The 26,876-nt window shown below is 36.5% G+C and overlaps 1 protein-coding gene across 17 annotated transcripts in view; it reads right to left on the bottom strand.

Moving 5' to 3' along the window:
• Window positions 1-26,876, bottom strand: part of MECOM (MDS1 and EVI1 complex locus) — a 606,399-nt gene that overhangs the window by 17,270 nt on the left and 562,253 nt on the right. For 5 of the 17 annotated variants that reach the window (XM_023213486.3, XM_023213488.3, XM_031935237.1 and 2 more), the window contains 7 exons: window positions 22,113-22,260; window positions 20,596-20,749; window positions 14,907-16,263; window positions 11,998-12,085; window positions 7,426-7,452; window positions 1,216-1,382; window positions 27-104 (listed from right to left, as the gene is read on the bottom strand). In XM_023213486.3, coding sequence (XP_023069254.2) covers window positions 27-104; window positions 1,216-1,382; window positions 7,426-7,452; window positions 11,998-12,085; window positions 14,907-16,263; window positions 20,596-20,749; window positions 22,113-22,260 — 2,019 coding nt within the window. Of the gene's footprint in view, window positions 1-26; window positions 105-1,215; window positions 1,383-7,425; window positions 7,453-11,997; window positions 12,086-14,906; window positions 16,264-20,595; window positions 20,753-22,112; window positions 22,261-26,876 lie in introns of all 17 variants that reach the window. The other 12 variants (XM_031935235.1, XM_023213493.2, XM_031935239.1 and 9 more) reach the window with 4 other exon arrangements.

Here is a 26,876-nt window from a genome sequence, read left to right as displayed (position 1 = left end):
ATATTTAGCAAATATCATTGTCAAACCTGTAAGGTTGCTCTCCTGTATGGGTTCTCAAGTGCCGTGTTAGGTTTGCAGACCTTGGAAAAATCTTGCCACAGTATCTGTTATGAAAAGATGTTTATAAAAGAAAGTCAGCACAGTCGACTATATTTCACTCAAGCCGCACAGCAGCCAGATGCTTATTCCTGGTTCAATTAATCTTGCATGGAACTCACATTTCTTTGGTATTTAAAATTTGTAACAAAGCCATTTCACAGATATTAATATAAATAAGTCTACAAATAAAGACTTAATTCTAAGGTCTGGTTGAATTTATTCGCATATAAGCAAGCAATTTATGAAAATAGACTTTAGTTTTGATTACTCCTATACATCTCTCTTATTAACTCGATATTTTTACATTCACAAAATTGAACCAGACAAGGGGATAAAAATATGGTTAGAGTTTCTGATTCTGGGTTGATGTAAACAGATTTCAAATGTTTCAACGTCATTTCAAATGTTTCATTTTACACGTCAGTCACAGTGATAACTCCCTATACATAGAGTGGTATCAGATCAGACAAAATCCTGAGACTTCATCCATCAAGGTATGTACTCATAAAAGCCTTTTTTCTGGAAAGAAAGTGACATATTTTTCAAAGAGCAGATAAAGTTGCATGCCTGAGTCAGATACCTACACATTTCTAAAGAAGATTCAGAAATTATAAGCATAATTTATGTGGCAAAAAAAGTCACACACAAAACCAGAAACATAAAATAAGCTTTACTACTGATGAGTAACAAAAAATTTACTAGCTAGTTTCATTCACTTGTGGACCTTATTTGTCTTTAATTAATGGCCTTATTCTTTAATGCCATGACAATTAATGAATATATGCTTGAGGACAGTAGTAGTATACCTTTAGATGAAAATAATTAATTGTGAAAGAAAATTCATAAATATCAAAGTGAGACAAGTAGATAGTATTTGGACTGTTTCCAACCTCATTTATCACAACCAAATGGCCTGTGTTAAAATTCACATTTAATAATTTTTTAAAAACACTATTTTTATATTTCACTAAGTGAAGAACACTTTGAAGTGCTTGAGATCTATCATGGTGGCTATTAATCATCTAATCAGGAATAATTTCCAAAACAAACAGCAAGGCCTTTTGAAATCAGAGGGGAGATTTCTGGAAAGTCAGCCATGATTAACTATGCAGTTACCTGCAGGTATAGCGCTCCTTTCCCTTCCGCAGAAGGTTCTCTGGCAGGGCACTGGGAGGCGCCCTGAAGTTGAACATAGAGGGTACTGACTGTAGGAGCTCACTTGCCTCAGGTTTCAGGGCACTGAAGCTCTCTAGCTTTTCTGCCATGTTTTCAATAGCTGACATCTGAAAGGTAAAAGCACAAGACCATGAAGCATTTGGCATCTTGTCTTCTATGATAATCTCTGGCAAACCAAGGACATCATTAAAAGGGAAGCATGAGGCCGGGCGCGGTGGCTCAAGCCTGTAATCCCAGCACTTTGGGAGGCCGAGACGGGCGGATCACGAGGTCAGGAGATCGAGACCATTCTGGCTAACACGGTGAAACCCCGTCTCTACTAAAAACTACAAAAAACTAGCCGGGCGACGTGGCGGCGCCTGTAGTCCCAGCTACTCGGGAGGCTGAGGCAGGAGAATGGCATGAACCCAGGAGGCGGAGCTTGCAGTGAGCTGAGATCCGGCCACTGCAGTCCAGCCTGGGTGACAGGGCGAGACTCCGTCTCAAAAAAAAAAAAGGGAAGCATGAAATCTGCGATGGGTTGTAGAAAGAGACTGTAGTATCCCAATATTAAATAAACAACAACAGAATTGATTTATTTGGGAAATACCATAATTAGAACCAAGCTTATAAAATGCTGAGTGAACTTTTTCCATAAGACCTTGGTTAGGCCATTTTATCATAATCTGATATATAATTGAACATTGAAATACATAAGAGAGCTAATAAAGCCAAGTCAAGTTTTTTATTTGATTAAGTGACAGCATTAGTATCATGGGATGGATATTAACGTAATGGAAATTATAGGGAAAGTTGCTATATGCCTTGCCTAGGCAATGAAAACCATAAGAACCATGCAGTCCCAAGAAAAGAACTGAAAGCATGGAAGAACATGAAGTGTTACAAAATTACAGCTTAAGCCAAATATGTGTAACTCAGAAAGAAAAAAATTAAATGTATAGGAGGGTATTGCCTAAGACTACATTAAATTACCATCTGGATATGCCATATTTTTAAGTGGGATCATATACAAATAATTTTGATTAAATATTAATTTCATCAAAGACAAAGACTGAGTTGAAATGACAGTTTGTCATATGTTAGTATAATTTCATATAACATAACTTGGCATGTACCTTGTAAGACAGGGGGAGCAGTTCATGTAACTATGCTTTTAGAGAAACATTCTTGAAAGAAAACTATCCCTGCCTAATTCTTCCCCCCCAATAATCTAATTTTTGTTGTTTATAATCTTCAAGTTTTTGTTCACCTGCACACTTATTTGAGAGTCACAAGCAGAGGATGGCATTTACTTTTAAAGTTGGCTTGATCACTGTTTTTAAAAAATTTTTTTGTAGAGATGTAGTCTCACTATGTTGCACAGGCTGGTCTTGAACTCCTGGTCTCAAGCAAGCCTTTCCCCTGCTTCAGTCTCCCAAAGTGCTGGGATTATAGGCATGAGCTACTGTGCCCAGCCTTAGCTTGATTCTTAAGCTCCACAGCCAGAGGGACTCTCCCCTTTCCTTTGACCCTCTCAACATGTTGGTTTTCCTCAGGGCTCACATTTTATTTGGAAGCTGCTTATTACTGAATTTTTAAGTAGAAAAACAAGCTTTCAGGCCATCCTGTTAAATCAACTCACCCATTATTTATTTGATTCTCAGGGCAGTGTGCCATTAGAAAGCTCAAGAAGCTATTTTAAAAGGTGTTTATCCAAGTCAATACCTATGATTAGGGTATATACATTATATAAAATTATCAAAGAGCTGTGATGCTCGACCAGAAGATACATAAGAATTGAGATGATGACTGCAAGTTCAAACAACTGGTCAACCCAAGAAACTATCTTTTTGCTAATGAGACAGCAGGACAGAGATGAAGGCCTAATTTATGATCTCAAGTTAAAAATAAAAGGCAACATTTCCTACTCAGAAGGAAAAATTTACAAGACATATATTCTGTGGACACCCAACTGGACAGAATACCATCAACTTTGTAAAGCAGAGCAAAATCTGACAGCATGGCCTGAATATGATCTCTTCTCACAAAAGGAATATTGTGTGTTTGATTCTTCAAGTGACTATTCATGTTCTAGTTAGTTCTCTTTTTTTCCCCCTTTATCCTGGAGCCTGCCCTCTCATTTCATGCCTGGACTCCTAATGCTAGCTACAAATTGCAACGTACAGGGTACTACTGCCAATTTGCCAAATGTCTTTCATCAAACACGGTACAAAAAAATCTCAGAGGAAAGTCAAGATACATTTACTTGTCAGACGACAAATGTGAATGCATTGGGAGGCAGTAAGGGCTATAAGCTCAGGGGTTTGATTCATAATCACTCAGCTGCTAAAACATTCTCCACAGATGCAAGTGGACAGCACATTTGTCACGATGAAGGATTTTGACACATACTGATCACAGGGCAGAGATATGGAATGATGCTGCTGCTCACAGAGGTTGGAGGAAGTTCTGTCTCTGCAGAACACGGTCATTATTCCCTTCTAGACAGAGCATTAGCATGTCCATGTTACTTTGGATTTCTTTATTAAAAAATCAATCCAGAAATTTTTGTGATACTCTTGTATTTGCATTTCTTCCTTCTAATTGTTCCTTGTAGAAAATCATTTTTAGATTCCACCCAGCAAGAAAGCAAGAAATAAGTTTTCTGAGTGAAAAATAACCTCTGGCCTTCAAACTGATTAGCACTAGTAACAAGCATGGGTAAGGGTCATGATCACACACATTTATTCGGAAGAACAGTTAGTGCACGGGTAGTGATTATAAATGTTTTATTTAGGTACATTTAATATTTAAGTAAAAGTTCATTATCTAGTGGTTTTAAATCATTTGAGTGTCCATCCTGCTGACATACTCAGATTCCTGCAACAAAACATCTTACAGAAACACGTTTCCTTTTATATGGAAAATAGCTTACTCATGACTATTATTCTCGGCTTTCATCTTCAGCACACATAAACTACAAGTCCTTCAAGTTATTTGAGAGCAATTGGCTGTTGAGAAATGTGTCTTGCTTTAGTAGCTGCTAATGGCTAGCTCCTTTTGAAGAAAGATCACTGTGATTATTTTCCCTCAAACTGTTTCGATTTGGGAAAACCATCAAGAAACAAGAAAATAGATTATGGGCTTGATGGCTAAATAATGACATTCTTAAAGGTAATAGGAAAAAGAATAAGGGTTATGCAAGTGTCTTACAAGCTGACCCCACCTTTGGCTTCCGGTGTCAAGTGAAAAGAGGATTAAATTGAAGTGGGGAAAGGGAGGGAAAGAAGATGGGAAGCGAGCTGAGGGTAACTGTTAACACACATACACACGTACACAAAACATTTTCTGCCCAGCCAGCAACCACTGAAACAACATAAAAGCCTTCGTTGAATCCTTCTTTTCATCTTCCTAATATTTGCTCTTACAGCACTTGACCTCAGTTGAAAAGAATGAGTTTCCACATTAAGATAAACAGAAGTGACTCAGACATCTGCTAGTTGGGGCAACTCGGCAGTTCTGTGACCATCATCAGCCCTAGTCAATACCTATGATTAGGGTATTGGATTAACATGAGCTCTATTGACTGTACAGATCAAAACCCCAACTTTCTCTGGCTGGCTGGTCTGACTCACGTGATGTTCCTCCAAAAATAACACACTTTTTGCAGGAGAAATAGTAAGTTTTGAGATTAATTTTAAATTTTAAAAATCAAGATAAATTGGAATAAATGGAACAGAATCTAGCTATATGTTTTTAAATTATGAAAAAATCAAATAAGAAGAGCAATAGCTACTATGACGAATAAGAAATTTGCTGAGAATGGGGAAATCAAAGGGGTAAAAGTTAGATCATATATTTTAAAAATATATTACCCTGTGACTCATTAATGTCATAGGCTAATCTAAGATCAGTAAATGACAGTTTTTTCCCTATGGAACAGTAATTTTTATTTACATATATAATAGTTGATGTTATCCGCAGCCAGATGTCTGGAAGAGGAAGTCATTTCACCCTGTTCCAGTCCCCAAGAGGCTATTAACTTTATACTGACGCAAACTAATATTTAGACACAATTCCCTAGCTTCTACCAAAAAATGTAGCTATCTCTCTAGTCAAATAAAGTTAGTATTTTTAAAAACATTTCAGCAGGCAAGATATTATCAACTGGGTCCTAAGCACTTAACTTAACATTTATTATCTGGCAGCCAATAATTGATGACATAAAAAGGTTTCTCATTAAAACTATTAAAGTGACAACCTGATTATATGAAATGATATGTCCAACAACACCATTAATCATGTGACCCAATGTTTTACAAATTAGATTACACATGACTTTATCATAAAATAACTAACTTTTCATAAATAACTTATGATGGGAAAGTTTGTAGATTTGGTAGTTTTCTATATTTATTCACTTGATAATCTTGAGAAATCTCAAAATCATGGTCATATGAGGGAGAAGTAAATATTCCTATTTTGTGGTTATCTCACTCCATGTATCACATTCAGCAGTCATGATTATGAAATCACTTAGTTTTTTCTTTATTTTTTGTGGTACATTGTAGGTGTATATACCTGTGGGATACATGAGATGTTTTCATACAGGCATACAATGTGAAATAATCACATCATGGAGAATGGAATATTCATCCCCTCAAGCATGTATCCTTTGTGTTATAAACAATCCACATAGAGATTTCTTTACCACTAAAAATTATAAACATGTATCTTTAATATTCCCTACTACTATCTGTTTTGTAATACAAATGTAAATCACATCTCCAAAAAACCTGTGACTCAATGGAATGGGAATGTTTCAAAGCATTGCAACAGCAATCACTATGCTGTTGTATTGTAAGAAAAGGTAGTTTAACTTAAAATCTATATTGCCTTTGTAAGTTGGCACAATCATTGGCCATGTATGCAGGGGGTCAACACCTTAAGCTTCAACCAGCTAACAACAGAGCTATTGTCAAAGTCATACTGTACCTTAGAAAAGATGAGGACCATGAGGCACAATACTCAAGACAGATCTCTAGCAGGAAATGCAAAGGAAGAAGACTGGAAATGCAGGCCAGGATAATCAGAAAACAACCCCATCTATTGCACAACTTTGCCTAAGTTAGCGGGTTGATCTCTCTCCCTCTCTCTCCATAAATATTTGTATACTTTTGAAATAAACTTAAACCTTAAAAGTCTATCAGAATGAGAAAAATCACAATTTTACGTATTCCACAAAAGAGGTAAAATGAAGAAATTTCTGGTAAAGAAAAACTAACATCAAATAGAGGAAACAGGTTAGTGCTAAAATGCTTCAACTAAGTTTATATATAATTATCCAGTGACTTTAAAAGGACAGCTGAACTATATCCCAAGATTTTGCCCATTCATCAGAAATCAGGATAATTTTCAGTGAAAAAGAGAAACAAAAACACATATACTTAGAGAATATTTTTAACTATATGTTATTTCCACTGACCGAGTTTTATTTGGGGGTAAAAACTAAATAAGCAGTATTCTTTGTATCCTGAGTATCTTCCATAATAAAAAATAAAGCTATCCCCTAATATATTAACTGAAACTGACTGTATCCGGAAATAGTAACTGAAAGTCAAGGAAGTGAGACTAGATGCTAAAAGATCCATTCACTAGTTACATATGGATTTGTAAACATTTAGTTTTATATCTTCAAATAGCCAGAACCAATTTCTGCCCTGGGATATATGGATGTGAATTCCCATATCAGCCTGTATCTACACACAAGTTCAGGTTTTATCCTTTAGAAGGCTTTATCAAAAGCATCTTTACATGCTGATACAGGCTCCACCAAATAATGGTTGTTTTCACTTAGTGACCCATTTCGAAGCCTGGTTTAACAGGGTGTTCCCAGGTGTCCAGAAAGGGTTCCATATCAAGGTATAATTATGTGGAATGGATCAGATTTATCGAATAAAATCATTCTGTAAACAATTTCTAGCTCACTAAATGCCCAATTATAACTGAAAGAATGCAGCTTGAGAAAGCAGGTCAACTATCTGCTGGAGCCATATCATGTAATGGAAAGGGGTTCAGAATTCTTTACGTCTGTACAGCAATTTAGAATGTTAAGCTGTTTTCTTTTTAATGCTACATCATTTTAGTCAAAAATATAAGTAGGAAACTTACCCAAGTTCTCTGATCAGGCAGTTGGAACTGGGAGCAAAATTGAAACAAAAACAAAAAATTACTTCTGTGTTGGTATCTTTATTGCAATCTATCCTTTGAGAAATTAACATTTGTACTAAATTAGTAGTTTTTTCTTATCATGCAACTGTACCTTGAGTAAAAGCTTTGGAAATAAAAATTAAATATTTTTATAACACTGTTGAATTTCCTCTATTTACCTAAATGAAATGTTTGAATCAAGGTTCATTTTTACAAGAAAGCTAAACGCTACCTACTAGAGAATCTTACAGCAAATCAGATGCTTCCTTTTTATTAATTACTACTTGCTATAAAACAATATCCATAAATTTATTCTAATAGCTAAAAATTAAGCCATTTCCTGTAAAAATCCAATCTCTTGCATTTTTATAACGTTAATAACAAAGAAAATATATTTACTCAAATATGAATCACTGAATAACAAAAGGATAATCAAAGGATAATGTACTTGGAAATTCACTACTTGATTTTTATTAGTATAGGACTCAGACCATCAGTAGTCAGAACAGTTAAGAATGTTAATGGAAAACTAAAAAGTTCTAGCTATTAATGACAATTTATGACAAGATTCACTGGGAAAACCTTCAGTGGGTTAGAAGCTCTTCCAGGAGACACGAAAGTTTAAAATATCATTTTGCTTGGTTAAAGGAGATACATATTTTGCTTATATACATTGTGGTGTCTTTATTAAGAAAGATACGTAGTTTTTAAAGGATGAAAACTTGATTGCGGAAGAAATGTAACCATAAGAAATACTTGTTGAAAGCAAAAATAGAACATGAAGAACAGAAGATTTAAGTGATTTTTCACATATTATAACTTAGGAAAAGACTGTCTCCTCAGTTCCTTGGAATGTAGTAGCAGGATAATCAGCCAATTTAAAAGAAAGAAAATACAAAAGAATGAAGAAAGGACAGAAATGGAAGTAAAAAAAAGAGTCTGTTGCAGATGTATTCAAAGCCAAACATTTGCAAATAAAACGTGCAAATAACCAAAAATAATATTAAAAGTATAGAAACATCAAACCAAGGAATAATAGCCACTTTTACAATAGTGTAATTGACAAATGACTTCCATGGACATTCAAATGGGCTATCATCGTGAATGCAAAGGATCCAAAATAGGAACAAATGAAATGGACATTCAGAGGTCACAAAGTAATAACATTCCCTGCATCTGACCTATTTGTGGCCATTCAACTCCTTTTCAAAATTATAGTGACCATAAATATTTTTCAACCACATATGCAGAGAAAGCCTCTATTGTGCTTATTTCTCCCTTAGAGTAAACTAACTGATTTGTAAAAGAAAACTAGAGGACTAAATAGTTCTCACCTGGTCTGATAGAGCAAACATGCTTCTTCAAGAATTGAACTAAGAGAAGACTTGAGACCCTCGGCATTTATCTTTTAATTTTGATGTATGTACTCATGTATCTTCTAAGTATTTTTGACAGAATTTTTAAAATACATATTATTCCAAAAGGCAGTAATATAGCCTAATAATCTTTCAATAAAATTCAGTAGATTTTTATTTACCAAGGTGTTCACTTATCACTGACTAGGAATTATGGAATGGGAAGGGATATGCTGAGAACAATATAAAGATATGCAAAAATTGTAAAATCAGACTTGCCCAGAGAATACCACTATGAAGCATCCTTATTTCTTTTTCTTAAAACATTGAGAATGTGATACCCCTTTATTATTATGACAACCCTAAGAAATAGATAGGGCAGATATTATTCCCATTTTGAAATGAAGATCCAGAAGCTGAGAGAATCCATGTGATCTGCTCCAATATACTTAAATGGAAAATAAAGCGATGAACAGTTTTATGCAAGCACATTAGCTATGAAATCATAACAAGCACTGAGAACAGAGGCAAGTCATTCTGCTTTGGCTCCTTGATCTGTGCCCCCTTTACTTCTGCAGTGAGGTCATGCCAAGAATACAATAAGCATCTTTTCAAGTACTCCTAGTACATGGCATGGCCCTGGCAAAGAAATTGGGCAGGGGATGAGAGGAGGGTGTTTTAATAACATCCCTTTATATTTATAATAAAATGTTTTTGCACCCACTAATAAGAGCTCTTCCTCATTTAGGTCCTTCCACATGCCAAGCACAATGCTAAATATGTTGTGTACACAAATGCCAACTCTTCCAGCTACTCTGGGAAGGGTAAGACTTGATTAAAGAGGAAGAGGGCTTGCCTGTATCCCAGCTTGTATCCCAGCTATACATAGCACGACACACGAAAACAGTCATGATGGTTATAAAAACAATGAAATATTTCTGTAACAGTTGGTAAATAGCCTTTGCCCTAAGCACTCTAAATGTTCCCTTGCTTCCCTGGCCTCGTCCCCAAACACCCCTCAGATAGTCCCACTATCCAGCAAATAAAACATTGGCAGTTGGTGCAGCTAGAGCCTCCAGTATCCTGCTCCAGAATGGCAGAAATCCATTCTGATTGGTGGGTATTCATGACACATCAGGTTTTAAGTATTTTGATCATCACTCTTGGGTCCTGTTCTAATATCAACATACAGCAATAGGGAGTCCCTTATACCAAGACGTGACATTCTGGTGTAGGAGGAAAACACTGCCACTGCGCTCCCACAGGTGTGTTTGTGAAGATCTGAGGAATAACTGCTATGCTCGAAGCCCTGGACACATGCCTCATCTTTTGTGATCCTTAATTAATTTGGGAAAATTAAAATATAACATATCTGCTCTCTTATAATTTTATTTTAAAATATATACCTACTATATTGCTAACAGCTGCAAATTCATACAGAATTAATGGTTGACAAAACTCCCCATCTTATGAAATGGTAAATTTACCATGGTTAGCAAAACATTTTTGAATTTCAAAGTGGATAGAAACCTTACACCCAACTCTCTCATTTTACAAACAGGAAAACTTAGAGCCAGGTAGACTAAGATACTAAAAGACACTGAATCCCTGTTTTGGTTTCTGTCCATTCTATCATGTACCCATGGCACTCAATTTTGAAATGGTTAATTACCAAATTGTAAAGATTAGCAGAACATGAAAATCATGATTTCTGTAATTAATAGTACTGTAATTAATTATTATAACATTAATGCATATATGAATATTATATCCTCATACATATTTACTTAAAATTATACAGGAAGCTATCAGGAGAGATGTACTTTTTGTACAATATCCGACACAAAATATGTGCTACATTCCAGTTTATTAGCCTATGAAACTTTACAAGTACTACTTAGATCAGTCTAAATATAAAATATAGTCCCGATAAACATTAACTGTTTTATAACTTACTTCTTTTCCATAAAGTAATTATGTGAATAACACTCTTTAATCTTCCTATATAAAATTAATACTAACTGGAATGTTTCTAAAACTTTTACTGCTAAACCATACATTATCTCATTTTGAAAGGGAGTGAGAGTTCTTTAGCAATAGTAGATTTATCCAACTAACCCAGAAGATTGTGTTACAACACTCATACTCTTTATTCAGGACTCTGGAAAGATACTCAAAAAAGTGTAAAAGAGGTAACAGAAAGGAAAAGGAAAAAAGAATCATATCCCATTATCTTGATTTAATTAATTTAATTACCTCATAGCTCTCCATAAGACAGCTGGCATAAACTCCCCCGATTTTATTAGAGAACCATCATTTTTTGTTTGAACATATTGCAACAGAACAAATTAGTTTACTCTGTTTTTAAGAAGTTTCATTAAAATGTTGCTATCTATAAAGACCAGAGTTTGCATCCTTTAAACAAAAGTAAAATAAATTTTAAATTAAGAAACCTTATTCAAGATGTTTATATACCATATTTGTTCTTTCAGTACGATTTTCCAGATGGTGGTTGATATGTAAACCCATTTTTTAAAATTACTAAATGTATAAGGACTTTAGGATGAACCAATTAGAGATAGTGCTGCTTTGTATTTTCCTTGCAATGATAGACTGTATATATTTTGATAAATGAACACAACTCTATTCAGCAAATAGCACTTTGCATTGTGGTGAATTCTTGTGCAATTACAGAGCTTTGCTGGAATGCTCAGTGGTCTCTAGATAAATTCCTTCACCCTCTGTGGTAACAACTTGTCAGGTAGACTCATTTCCTGTTTTTATCTAAGCTCTAAAAGAACAAGAATGACCTTCATGAGTTTGGGACGAGTCACAGTATGATCTATTTCTCAGTATCAGCAACCACCACACACAAAGCACAGCTTGGATATTTATTTTCTTAACTGAGTCCTGCTCACTCCAAAATGCACTTTAACTCAATAAACAGTTAATAGCAGACAATCATTTAACACTGAAACCATGTTATCTTTACACATATATTAACTAATTTTTCTTTAAAGAGCTTGGGTTTTAATTCTGCTAGAATTTCCTGTGTTCTTCCACACCAGCGTCATAGGAAATCCTAATGTTCTCAAGATGTCTTTCATTTCATTGCACCTGCTTTTCAGGATCAACAAGTTAGTTTACAAGCTGGAAATCTCAAATCCAAAATACTTACTTGTGGATGAAACAAGAATCCTGGAGAAGGCCTCAAGTATTTCTCTTTTAAAGCTTCAAGTGGGTCAGTTAGTTTTCTTTTCTCTACTCTGAAAGGTTAAAATTAGATTTTGGAGATGAATCAGTCTCACATATCAATCACTGCATAATCACTGACATTTAAAGCATCTAACAATAAAGCCAATGGTAGGTTTCTGGGAAGCACGCTCATAAAAATATAAAGACATCTGTCCATTTCTTGGAGGTTACTCATGACACTCCCAGGTACTTAAGGAGGGAGGATCCTATTTATAATGGAAAAACCCTACTGAATGACTAGGAATAAGAATAATGAGAAAATGTGAAAAATGAGGAGTCACTAAATTAGAGGTATTTGTCACAAATTCAGTACCTTTCCATTCCAAATGTAGACAAGAATGAGTGATGATTTTGAAATCATGAGGTCAAGGCTGATTTTGAATACTACAGCCATTTTCTACCAAGAAAGTGTTCTCCCAAATATGCACTCTATTCCTTCCATATTTGTCAATAATAGTAAGGGCATTTCCAAGCATATACACTGCTAGCCACTCTTTGAAGTTCTCTCTCTCTCTCAATATATACTTATATTTAAACGTATAGCATAATATATAATATATAAATATTTTATGTAAATTATATTTAATATATATTCAGAGAGAGAGCATATATGCTCTTTGGATGCCACTGCTGATAAAGAAGGCAGGCAGATAGGATGGGTGTGGTGAGAAGAGAATGGGGAGCTTTCTGAAGAGAGAGAGACACACATAAAACTTACCTATATATCCCTTCTGCTTTAGAAATGTTTGCCATCCTGTTTTGTATTAAGCACATAGGGAAATAATATATCTATGTTGAATTAATTCATTTTACCAACTTGGTAATTCAAAATACTTTTAGATGTATGCACTCTTAAAGCAGAATAAAATAGCTACCACTTACTGATATTATATATGTGATATATGTGTGTTGCATATATTATTCCACTTATTGAAGTAGGTGATGTTATATACATTTTATGGATTTTTTTTTAAGTCTCAGACATGAGAAGGCTAAGATTTCAACCCAAGTCTGCCACTAAAACTGGGTTCTAGGTCTTTCATGAGTTTGGCAAAATGACAGGCCTAGGTCTTAATTGAGACAAGCACCAGAGAGATGTTGGAGATCACAGTGAGTAAGAGGAATGCTAGTAGGTGATGAGGATGAGTGCAAGAGATGTGTGGAAGAATTGGAAGCCAGTTGCTATTGAGAGGGTATAAAAAGGAAAGTCTGAAAAATTATCTTAACAAAGGACTGAGACACATCACTGAGTTGGAAATATGACCTGACCCGAAATGTGTGACTACAATCTACACACAAAATACGGAAGACATGTTTGTCTTTTTTTTCCTTCTCTAGTAACAGGACTGCCAAAGGAATTAAGATATAATAATTTTAAAGAGTAACCAAAATTGGTACTGACAGGACTGAGATATTTTGTATTGTCCTTTCATAATACTTTATCATATTCAAGTGAGGGTAGTTCTTTCCATACTGACAGTGTTTCCTTGTTAATGCGTTGTAGATAATATACATAGAAGAGCCGGGCGCGGTGGCTCAAGCCTGTAATCCCAGCACTTTGGGAGGCCGAGACAGGCAGATCACGAGGTCAGGAGATCGAGACCAACCTGGCTAACACGGTGAAACCCCGTCTCTACTAAAAAATATAAAAAACTAGCCAGGCGTGGTGGCGGGCGCCTATAGTCCCAGCTACTCGGAGGCTGAGGCAGGAGAATGGCATAAACCCGGGAGGCAGAGCTTGCAGTGAGCTGAGAACCGGCCACTGCACTCCAGCCCGGGCGACAGAGCGAGACTCCGTCTCAGAAAAAAAAAAAAAAAAATATATATATATATATATATACACACACATAGAAGAATTTTAAGTGAGAAGAACTTGCAGCTCTAGTACCCATTAAGTTATATTGACTTGATAAATACTGTTGAATTAAATAATAGCACACTTCCTCTTCACAAAAGAGAATTAGGCAAAATATGAAAATACTCCAATGTTAGATAAGTTCAATAAAAAATTTTCCGCATGTTCCATGAACTCTTGACAATGTTCAAGATTAGAATGACAAAGTAAATATGAAAATGTTTGTAATATTCAAAATATGTAACAAACATATTATTCATACCCATTTAAAGAACACTAGTATTTTAAAACTAAATCACTTTGGTCAAGTGAATATTATTGAATATTGCCAAAAAGATCTTTTATTAAACTTGTATGTTTCACCCCAAGATTTTTTTGCTACATCAAAGGAAACCGGATAATGAAGCTATTAAACAGAGACATTTTTTATGCCAACTACTCATATTATGTACAAAACATACTCTGTGATTAATATTTCATTTACTTGGGGGCTCCTGAGAGAGTTATTTAGAAACAATATGACTAGCCCTTATTAAGGATATGTTGGTAGGTTAACAAAGAGTGGACTCTTGCTGTTATATATCCCCCCCTATTCCAAAGAACCTGACCCATTTTAGTACCCACGCATATTTGCATTAATCCTTCAGGATCCTCATTCTTCCGCCACTTGACAATTTACTTTAAATATGATTTTCCCATATTTTCCACTCCAAATAAAGTGTTTAAAAATAAATTTATTGTCAAGGGAAAAAAATTCTGTAGTCCTATTCCAAACCCCCAACTTCAGAAACATCTAAAAATAAGTTCAAACAGAATGATCCAACTTTCAGAATAAAAAATGAGTTCACTAGATCAAACAACTTCACTCTGTTTTATAATAATAGTAAAAATGACGTGTTAAAAAGCCATCACTTTACAGTGTAAATAACACCTTTCATACATCTGTTCATATTTTGTCATCTCCCATACACGCTTACCTGTAAATAGGGTCCATAAAGAAAGGAGTGGGTCTTGCATGCTGCAAGGAACCATCTGAAGCAGGTCTTGATTCGACATTGCTTCCTTTTTTTTCCCCAAACACGTGGTTTTTTCGAGGCTCAGTCAGCTTTGTCCCACTGGCTCTACTCCTACTGCCCATACTTAGATCCAGGGGCTGGTCTTGGCTTGTGGCAGGCGTCACTGGAGGCTTGGAAGGGACTGGAGTCAAGGGCTTCTCATCTTTTCGTTTAGTGGTGAGATCAAAGGGGGACTCAGAGCTGCCCTTCTGCAGTTTCTTTACTTCACCTGGTGATTGGGGTTCCATTTTCAAAGGTAACGATCTCAAGTCTCTATCAGGAAATGGGTACATTGATTGAGAGAATGCTGGAAAAAATGGGAGGGGAAACATGGAAGGGTAAGGTAAAGCTCCAACTTTTTTGTCTTGCAGCCCCACCAGTCCTGTTGAACCAAAGTATTTTTCAGCAATAGAAGCAATAGCCTTTATAGAATCATTCACAGCTCCTGACACCGCAGTCTGCTCCTCTAAAGATGGTGAGAAAATGGAATGATTGCTGTATTCTTTCTTATTATTTATTGAAGCCAGATTCTGAAGAGGGCTTACTTTGTCTTTGAACATTTTACCATTTTCTTTAAATTTCTCTTTATCACTTTCAATGTCACTTTCCAGATCAGAGCCCGAGGTTGTTTCCAGGTCACTGCCACTTGGTGTACTGACATCATCAAGGTCACTACTCTCTGACTGGTCACTGATTTTCTCAAGGGGCCTCTCTTCAGAGGACCTCTCGGGCTGGAGCTCCACTGGCTTATTGTCCCCTACAGATGGGTGTTTAGATAGTGCCTTCAAAATATCCTGTGTAGCTGGCAGTATCTGAGGATGTGTCATGAGGGGACTTTGACTTTTGTTTGTCTGTTCAGTACTTGATAGTCCTTTAACAGGAGAACTAGCAGGTATCAAAGGAGGCCTGTGGTACAAGCCGGAAGGAAACAGACCAGGGAAGCTAAAAGAAAATCCAGGAGCTGTTGGAAAGGTAAGACCAGCAGGATGCCTATTGGCGCCAAAATAGTCAGCAAGGCCCGGGTTGGCATGACTCATATTAACCATGGACGTTTTATCCATAGCTGGGGTTCCAGGAAGTGAAATGCCTTGGCCAAAAAATCCACCTGCCGCAAAATGGTTCTTGCCCTCACAAAACCTCCTGTGTTTATTTAAGGAAGACGTAGTGCTGAACATTTGTCCACAGTCTTTGCACTTGATTTGGGTTCTGCAATCAGCATGCATGCGCTTATGACGGCAAAGGTTTGAAAACTGAGTATAGGATTTATGGCAGACCTCACCTGTGTGCAAACAACAAAAAAGAATCTCAGGCTTTATGTCAATTGCTTCTGAATTTAGCAAATATCACAATTGGTTTACTCAAAATTTCAATTAGGAAGCTAGTAAAAGACATTGGAGGCACCAATCTGGGTGCTCCAAACACAGAAAACCCCATTTCACTAGATTCCAAAGCAAGGCAACCAACCTGACAAATGTCTTGAGGCAGCACAAATATTTCATATATATAGGTATATATATTTTGTCACCCCCATTGTGCAATATTTTGCATAATATTTGTGTATTTAAATATTTATGGAAAGTTAAATTCCATCATGCATTGATTCTCCACACAATTATACTAATATAATGTTGAAAATTAAAGTCTTAAAATGTATTACATCTGAAACATAACAAGAATCCCTTTCAAATTTTAGAGTACTTAAAAATTCTATTTTGTAGGCACCAAAACAAAATAAAACATCCTCAACCAGAAACTTCACCTTTATTGCCTCTCCCTTTGGGGAAAAAGCCTGTGACTGCCCTGCTATTATTTAATTGGTATTATATCATATGCTCTCATCATTCACACATCAAAGCCACAAAACAATGCACATTGTGTATTCTGAGACTTTTTTTAACAATCATTTTCATGATTTGAGAAAGACTGACATAATTTACAATGGCTCTATTTTAAGCCTGCAAAGGAAACTAAATTGAATGTAGCCCATCCTGCATTGCTGGTTCCCATGAACTATGATCACGTCCTCTGACTTCCCCTCACACCAGTGGTTGCACTAACCTTCCTGCATTTATGAAACCCCCGTCCTTGGGAAACATGTCCACTTGTTGTCATATCTACACTGGTTATCTCAGGTTTGACTCCAGTGTGTGATAGCCAGCTACGGTCAGTAGGGGAGAGCACTGTGAAAGCTCTAATCCAGGAAGAAGGACACAGCATTGGGTGCAGCTGTGAAATATGCCTCTTCGCTAAGAATTTGCCAGTAAAGTAGAATCTCCCTCCTCACACATGTGCCACTATACTGTAGTCAAGTATATTTTAAGACCAAACTTTGCAACCCTTAACAACTCCTTTACCAGGTAAAATTCCTCACTCACTTCATGGTCCAGCAGGAATACAGTATCAGTACCCTGAGCATCATATTTTTTTATTTTATTTTATGGGATTGAGCCACGTTATGTGTGAGCTTACTTTAACACTTCTGTGCATGTTCAATACATGCAGAAACAAGATGTACCTTGTTGGTAATTGTTGAAACAAATTTATTTTAAGAAATTAAATTGAAGACAAAATGCAACACTTATTGCTTTCATACAATGGCTGCCTTCAAGTGCAGAATGGTTGTGCTTCTAAGTCAAAGCAATAATAATCAAAAAATAAAATAAAATAAAATGAAAACCCCATGCCAAGGAGATTTTATAAACTTTCAGTCAAGCAAAACTCACCCAGAACTTGGATTATCTCACATACATCCAAACAAGAAGTACTAAGTGAGGGTATATCTCTTTCTGTTACTACTAAATGTTAAACTGTATTGTTGCATATATCAATGCGTTTGGTAATATTAAAGGTGCCTTCAATTGTGGGATGAATCACATTATAGAGGCTATAACATGCATTTTAATGGGAATAGAAGATGTGGGTGACATCTTTTCAAATTATTTTACCAGAATATATTGACCAGAGTCGGCTTTAAAAGTATATACGATTTAACCACACACCACAAATATACATCTAACTTAAATTGTTTGATACACTAATTAAAATCATATCATGGAGAAGGTAGAAACATCAGACATTCACTAGATATATTAGAATAATTCAGCTACAAGCAATAACAACATTTTATTATTGGAATTATAAAAAGTAGGAAAGCAACACCTCTTAAAAGGCATTGAAAAAATGTCTTGATGAGTATTCAACCAAGACATAAGTTTTTCAAAGGCTTGTCATTTATTGGTAAGGAAATGTTGCTCTCCACACTTCTTTCTTACAATCAGATGGCTTTAAAAAAATCAAGAGCTTCTCTCTATTGGAGTAACAGAAGTTCAGCTGATTTTTCTGGTGGCACCCTTTGTTACATGACTGAGTGGTGTCTGTGTCTGGGCTCAAGAACATTGAATCTGGGATGTTTTCTTAGGCAGAGGCTTTGTTTTCAGCACTTGAAGGACGGGCCTGGCATACTACAAACTACCAGGCCTCCAGGTAAACTGGTTCAATGGATGTTGAAGTCTGTACTCTACTGTAATTTTCTCAGTAATAAGGAATTAGCCAGCAGTTAACATTGCATTTTTCTACTTATTAAACAAATTAAGAGGCATTTTGAATATATTCAGCCTATTAGAGCATGTGGTTTCTATTTGGGAAAGCTGGAGGTTTCTGTAAAGGCAGTGAGTAATTACCTTAGCACTGGTAACTTTGGGCTCAAGCGTGGCAGCACACTGTAATAAGAGACAGTTGCCATAAACACACCAGTGGGGGTAAATCGTGGTGTGTGGCCTTCTAGTGAGAAACAGATATCAGCCCTAGGTGAACCTCCTCCACTCAAGTCTCCGCACCATTTCCTGATCTTTAAACTCTTTTGTTCTGAAATTACATGGCTATTATTCATAATTACTCCATGGTTCTCTGTCAGATTTTAAATTTTAAAAAATGCCATCTGCTATTTAAATTTACCAATAATTACTGAAAATCATTCAAGGGAAATACTTTATGCAATCTGATTGGAAAGGGACACCCTGTGACACTTTAAAGTGAAACATTTGTCTTCAACAAAATTATAATTCCAGATCCCAGAATCTTCGAGAGTAGAAGTCTATATTTTCTGACTTTTATTTTAAATAATAGAGAAAGCATTAAATGAGTGATCAGAATTCTCTGTGGTTTATTCTAGTTCTTTTCACATCAAAACATAATAAAACTTACCAAAATTTATTTCTGAGGAATCAGAAATAAATGAACTATTTAATATCGTATGCCTGTAGTACTTCCAAGTACATTTTCAGGGCATTAAGACTTAAGAGTCAGGAATGCCTTTTTGAGACAAGAAGTCTAAAATTTCTATTGAATGCTTTATTTCCCGTGACCTTCAACAGAGCTTCCCCAAGGGAGACGAGAGCACCCTTTTGTTTATCTGCTAGTCCTCTTCACCCGGGGAACAGAAGAACATATGAGCAAAACAGGACTCTAGTGTAAGCTGGAAAAGGAAAGAAAAGCTCTTTTGGTGCTTGGACACACAAAAGAAGGCTGTGTCAAGGCAAAGCAGAGTTAGTCTCTGGCATCTCCATGTTGGCACTGAAAATTAGTTTTTTCCATCAGGTCCTGTAGTAGTGTCTCATATACCTATTAGAAACCAAAGTCAGAGGTCTTGCCAAGTGCTGAGTATGCTTCTACCAATTCTATGCGTATCTGGGTCCAAAATCAGTCTTGAAGTTTGTAGCACAACTCAATAAGTCATTGTATTTATATGTCCAGCCAAGCCATGGAATCAAAGAAGCCCAGAATTTTTGCCCAGGTAGACTAAGAACAACTGATTTTACTTAAAAAATGTTTGAGCACAATACAGAGAATAGGAGTGGGTGAAGAGAAGAAAAAGCAAATGAGAGCTGAGTTTTATTGTATCTGAAGGATGTTACTACAGTGCTCTGTACAGGGATGTTCCAAGTAGGTGGTCAGATCAGATGTCCCCTAAAAGCACATTGCCTATAAACTTGCTTTGGTGCAGTGGGTAGGAGAAACAGCATGTCCAGCATCTAAGTGAAAATGTTCTGCTTTTCTTCAAGTAACAGAGAACTACAGACCCAACAGCCTGTGATCGGCAACAATGGGTAGATTAAAAAGCATTTCATCCTCCTTGCTCTCTCCACACACATATACTCACATACATGCACACAGAGCCGTAAGCCCACTTCCCAGGTGGGGTTCTTCCAGCTCTTTCTGTTCCAGAACAGGTTTTTAATCACTTCATCTTATTTAGTGGTATCTGCTATTTGCTGCTTTACAAAGCCATGAACATTTACGATATGAGACAAATCTGATTGTCCTGATTAAATCCTACAACCTGAGAGATTTCCCTTTGATTATCTAATGACTTTTCTTTCCTCTACCTGTTATTGATTTGTTCTAAAAGAAAACACCCCAGGAATCAAGGACAAAATACCATGGATCTGATTATAAAAGATTTACTTGTCATCATAAATAGCCCTACTGTATTGGACCATAAATAGCTAACACAGTGACCCTCTAAAGGCCATGTGCAGTCACTCTCCTGGTCACAGTGCCTTTTGGAGGAGAGACAGATGTGGGAAGGAGGGCTGGAGTGTTGAAAACTTACAGATAAAGGGCTTCACACTGCTGTGGATGTGCTTGTGTTGTTTGAGGCCCGACGAAGTGGCAAACGTTTTGCCACACTCCGGGCATGCATGGGCCCGGGCACCGACATGCTGAGAGCGAATGTGCCGCTGAAGGTTGCTAGGGTCCGTGAAAACCTGCTAGGAAATGAGTACTGATTAATCAAGAAACTTAACTCAAGGGCACAATAAAGAAGACCCGGGATGACTCAAGAAGAAATTTTGCTTATTTGTTTTGTTTTTCTTTACCCCAAAGACCAAAAGTGTACTCTCCTCCAATTTCCAAAATGTACTCTCCTCTAGGGTAGGAACTGTAAATTATTCTGCTCTATATCCTTAGCATGGTGTATCCACTGGTATCAGTTGAGCAAATAATGAATGGCACCATTAGGCCTTATTCAAGGCCTTTTTGATACCACTTAGAGTGACTTGAGTTAAGTAATAAAATGCTGGTTATGCCATTATTAAAACGTGTGCTTTTTTCGCCCTTTAAGTAAAGACACATTGTGTACAAAAATTTGGGGGATTTTGACTAACATATCTTAAATCTATTTAAAGAGTTTCCCTAGGGCGTTAAATTCTAACACTCTTTCAGTGACTTACCAGCAAGCTAAAACCATTCCTTTAGACATTGTACTAAAAACAAAAATAAAAAAGCCACTCAACACATCTGAGAGCAAAACATCCCTAAAGAAATTTCAAATGTCTTTAACTTTTTATGAGGAAAAAAACATACGAAATTTTAATGTGCACAGAACAAGGTAATCACAGGAGAATGATTACCCAGTAACCTGGTGGGGTACAGAAATTTCCACTGGCATAAAAAAAAGCTATTAAAATGCTAGGAAATGTGTTTTGGAAATAGAAAGCAACTTTAATGACACCAGGACAACTTTGAGTTAATTAAGAAACATGAAATTAAAAGAAGTGAATTACTTTTACCATAGTTCACAGTTATGGTCTAAGTTGAGTACTTCCATATCATCCTTATGTTGTTCAGCACTGACAGAGGCTCTACACATTTTAATTAGAACCAAGTCATAATTTACAGTGAGCCCTTGGTTGGAAAAATCTGCAAATGTAAGAGTCACCCATTCTTTCTGAATAGGCATTCAGAAATTTTATGTGACTTCCTCACAAATTGCTATTAAAAGCAATCAGTAACATGAATTGGATAAAATTTTCATTCTCCACAAGGCCATAAAACAACTCCACGCTGGCAAATCAGTAGCGGAACCAGGAATTTACCAAGGATGTCTGACACCTAGTTCTGGAACTCACCATTAAGCCTCACTTCCTCCCTTACAAAAATAAAAGGATACCCACTAAGTGTTTTTATACACTCTACTAATGCCTTTTCGCATACAACACTCAGTGTACTTTTCTCAAGATATTTATAGTTTCCCCTCCGAAGGCTTGTTTTTATATATCGTAGCAAGTGATGGATTAAGAGAGAGCAGGATGACAGAGAGAGGCCAAGTAGCCTACAAATTCACTGTACCTTGGCACAGTTTTCACATTCATAGTGTTTTCCACTGTCATGTGACATCTGGTGGCGAATTAAATTGGACTTCCAGTTAAATGCCTTGGGACACTGATCACACTTGTATTCCCTCTCTTCAGTATGTGACAGCATGTGTTTCTCCAGGCTGTTAAGAGAACAACAGATTTTAAAAGACAAAGGATGCATTCATAAACAGAACATCATTTTATTGCTAATCCAACTGACAATTAAAGAAATAAGAAGGAAAAGGAGTTGAACTGAGAAGGAGGAAAGAGCAGAAACAGGCTTGTGACAGATGAAAGTGCATTTTATGTTTCCAGGACTGTGTCTCCTGGACTGTGTCACCAATATGAAGATGTGCTCTTGTTGTTAGAAAATAAATCTGATACAGCTGGCAGGGATTATCTGCCGATTTAAGAGCATGATAAACAACAAGCTGTCCAGTTTTGGATTCACTACACAATTCTAACAGCAACACGTATTGCTAATACTCACTTAATTGAAACATAAACACTCAAACAGAAAATGCTTAATAATACATAGGCAAGTATTCTGTCTAATGTATATAATCTCTAGTGAACCTAGGATGGACGGACGGATGGATGGATGCATGGATGTGTGTGTGTGTGTGTGTGTATACACACACATATATGTATGTATACACACATAATATACAAAACCTAAGAACTGGGGGAAAAAAGTTTGTAATATTTTAAGTGGGTGCAGTATTTAAGCCCCCTAAAAGAAAAACATGATTAGAAGTTTCTCACAAGCATAGTTTCTCTGTTTTAAAGTTTAAAATGTTTTATCTTCTCAAATGTTTGCCTCCATTTTCTAAAATTTGTATATGAAATCTGCATGAATATAATGAAAAGCAAATATTATAGATAATGGATTACTGTGATAGAAGATGTCAGCAACACCTTTATTGATTAAATACATACACACATAACACACTGGGATACTACCCTCAAATAAAGCAACCAGAGCTCCATGGCAAAATTGCCTATTTCAAATCCGAAGTATGAAATTCACAAGATGGCCCCTGAACATCTTGTTATGACAAAAGGCAAGAAATTTATAGATAATGTCCAAAAAATTAGGGTTCCAACTTGAAGAGATGCCTGACCAAAGGTGGGGCAAGTGAAGCATCAATAAGAACGGCAACTCTTTTCAAAACACAAACAGATCCTCACTGGTCACCCAAGGAAGATGCAGGAAAGCCAAATCATTATTCCTAAAACTGGTAAATAAAGGGAAAATATTTGTGCACATATCTGCTTTTCCTATGTGAACTGCACTTCAGGGTAAACAAATAGGCTATGAAGGGAAGGTTCTCTATGCAAAATTAATCCAGATAATAAATGATGAGACAACGATAGAGTTAGAATACATTCGTTTTGAGGCTCCTAAAGAGTTAATGAATCCGGCAATCCATTCTGTGACTTCGGGTAGAAATAAATGACACCATCAATGAAATCTTCTTGCTGAAACACTGAGCGTAAATCCCAACGAAGGCTTGGGATGTCTACTACTACAAGTCTACAGGAAAGATGTTAACACCACAATGATATAAACAGCAGAATCCAGACTGGGGGAAGCACTACAATAAAACAACTTGGTTTCTTCTATAATTTTCTATAAATAAATTGTAATAAGAGAAAGAAGGGGGTGGAGAGAGAGACAAACAGAGACAGAAAGAGACAGAGACACAGAGAGAGAGACTGCCCTCTGGGGGAACCTTTAGATTCAAATAGTCATAACAGACTTGCCAAGCAATTGCTATATGTGGACTTTATTTTGATCTTTATTCAAACAAAACACTAAGCTTCCTAACTGATGAAATTTGTGCTCTTACTGAATACTTGTTAATATTAAGAAATTATTTTTAATGTGGTATTGAACTTATGTTTTTAAGGAGTCCTTACTTTCTATAGACACATACTAAACTATTTTTGAATAAGATGATATAATGTCCAGGATTTGTTTCAAATAATTCAAAGCAGGTATAGTGACAAGATTGACTTCATGTGATAATGATTAAAGCTGAACATATGGGATTTAAAAAATACTATCCCCTCTCTAGTTTTGTGTATATTTGAAGTGCTCCACTATAAAAAAGTTATATAGAAAAGAAAAAGTACCAACCAGGAAAGCATTCTTTTATTTTCTTTTATTTCTTTGTGGGATGAATACTATAACTATCAGTACCAATTAAGACCTTTGTGCACCTAGAATAAATTATCCAGTTGTCATACAGACTGTGTGAGCGGGAGTATATGTAAGAAAATGGTGCTCATTCTCATATCTTGGTAAATTAGAAATGCATTTCCTACATATTTTCTCTTTCTCAGCTTCCTCCCCACAACTCTATTCACACTGGCACAAGAACTCATTTTTCCTGCTCCATGAATCAACTAAGTTGGAAATGCTATTCCGAGCACAGGTGGTGATATCTCTGTGAACAAAAGGTACTAGGAGAGTACAAGTATGTGGAGTCATAAGAAAGCCCCTACCTTTATCTACAATATGTAATCCTCTGTTTGTTACAGAGTGGAATGTTAATAAAAGAGTTAAGACAGAGATAGCAACAACTGTTGTTAACATTGAAATGAGTCAGGGACATCCTCCAAAATCACTGTACAGATTGCAATTTTCACTGTCCGTCCCTAGCAAACCATAAAGGCAAGCCATTTTATGATATATATGTCACTACACTATATATCAAATCATAAACCCTTAAATCTAGTGGCAAAAGATTGGCCTATATGTTGAGTTTTATACCTCCCCCTAATTCCAAGGAGATGGCTTAATTGTAAGAGTGTAAGTATGTGGCATGTAGGGGTAAAAAGATAACAAAGCAAAAGGAATTTTCCCTTCTTTGCTTCTCCTAATCGAGCAGAAACTCCATGTTGTCCCATAGTATTATTAGCTTCCAGCTAATCAGTAATAAAAAGCACAGAAAAAGCAAGTCACTTTCACAAAAGTAAATGTGCATTGCTTTCATAAACATAGAAGCAATCCAGTCAGTTAGTGAGATTTCTCTGCTTTTCATGGAATTTTATCTCAATCTATAGAGCCTTGATCAGCCTTTTGAGTTCTTTTCAGTTCTTTTCACCTTTTGCACATCATCCTTTGTTTCTATTTTTTTGTTTGTATTCTTTTCTCAAGATTTTACATAAAGGATAGACAGCAGAAGAATAGATCATGACCAGAAAGTAATTTTCTTTTTTTTTTTTTTTTTTTTTTGAGACGGAGTCTCACTCTGTCGCCTGGGCTGGAGTGCAGTGGCCGGATCTCAGCTCACTGCAAGCTCCACCTCCCGGGTTTACGCCATTCTCCTGCCTCAGCCTCCCGAGTAGCTGGGACTACAGGCACCAGCCACCTCGCCCGGCTAGCTTTTTGTATTTTTTAGTAGAGACCGGGTTTCACCGTGTTAGCCAGGATGGTCTCGAACTCCTGACCTCATGATCCGCCCGTCTCGGCCTCCCAAAGTGCTGGGATTACAGGCTTGAGCCACCGCGCCCGGCCCAGAAAGTAATTTTCATCATTTAAAGTATAAAGTGACAACACAGCATTCAATAAAGTAAAAAATATTCAGAAAATAAAGGCTCTGAATGTGGCTAGATTATATAATTTATAACCAAAAATACCAGTTGGATGATTAGTATTCAATTGCATAGTGACGTGCTTTATCCATATGGCTGGGCTGCCAAAATATAAATGTTGAGAATTCACACAATGCCAGATAATTAGATTTCCTTATTGTTTTCTACTAAATGTTTGACTGAATTAACTAAACTAACAGTTGGTTTCAGCATTAGATGGAGTTGACTCAGGCTTAATCTTACAGCGTGGCAGATTAAGAGGCTTTCTCCACCTGAGAAGTATTGCTGTAGACTCTTAGTAGGAAGTAAGAAATACATTTTAGTGTTTAGTTTGTCAATTTTTGCTTTATAATGCCATTCATTATTTTTTATAATACAACTGAAGGAAATCAACTTTATTTCTGACACCAGAGATATTACTTTACAGAATAAATATTTTCCTACTCATTTGTGTTTATTAGCTTCATTTTTTTTTAAATTTGGGCACAATTATATTAAGGGGACATGCTGGTTTTTTTATTACAAATCCACACTTTGCTAAACATACATAATTGATTTATTCTCTATGAAGATTTATATGAAGTGGCAGAGGTGAGTTTAAAAGGTTCTGGGAGGCCGGGCGCGGTGGCTCAAGCCTGTAATCCCAGCACTTTGGGAGGCCGAGACGGGCGGATCACGAGGTCAGGAGATCGAGACCGTCCTGGCTAACACGGTGAAACCCCGTCTCTACTAAAAAAATACAAAAAACTAGCCGGGCGAGGTGGCGGGCGCCTATAGTCCCAGCTACTCGGGAGGCTGAGGCAGGAGAATGGCGTAAACCCGGGAGGCGGAGCTTGCAGTGAGCTGAGATCTGGCCACTGCACTCCAGCTCGGGCGACAGAGCAAGACTCCGTCTCAAAAAAAAAAAAAAAAAAAAAAAAAAGGTTCTGGGAAAGCCCTCTTATTCCATAAAATGTTTACTCTCCAATAACTAAATTAGTCCTAAATTTTCAAAGCTAGATATTTATTCTTTCTATTCAATCTTCTCAACAGAAAGGATTACGCTTAATGCCTTTTAGTCATTTATGCCTTAAAGTGAACAACTACTACATGAAATCCTTTCCTAAAAGAGGTGTAACCAAGAGAAGAGGATGTAGGGCAACACGTGAGGTGA

This window comes from Piliocolobus tephrosceles, chromosome 2, assembly GCF_002776525.5.
Source record: "Piliocolobus tephrosceles isolate RC106 chromosome 2, ASM277652v3, whole genome shotgun sequence".
Classification (NCBI taxonomy): domain Eukaryota; kingdom Metazoa; phylum Chordata; class Mammalia; order Primates; family Cercopithecidae; genus Piliocolobus; species Piliocolobus tephrosceles.
The sequence above is the reverse complement of the archived record's forward strand: the minus strand, read 5'-3'. Positions and strand labels throughout refer to the sequence as shown.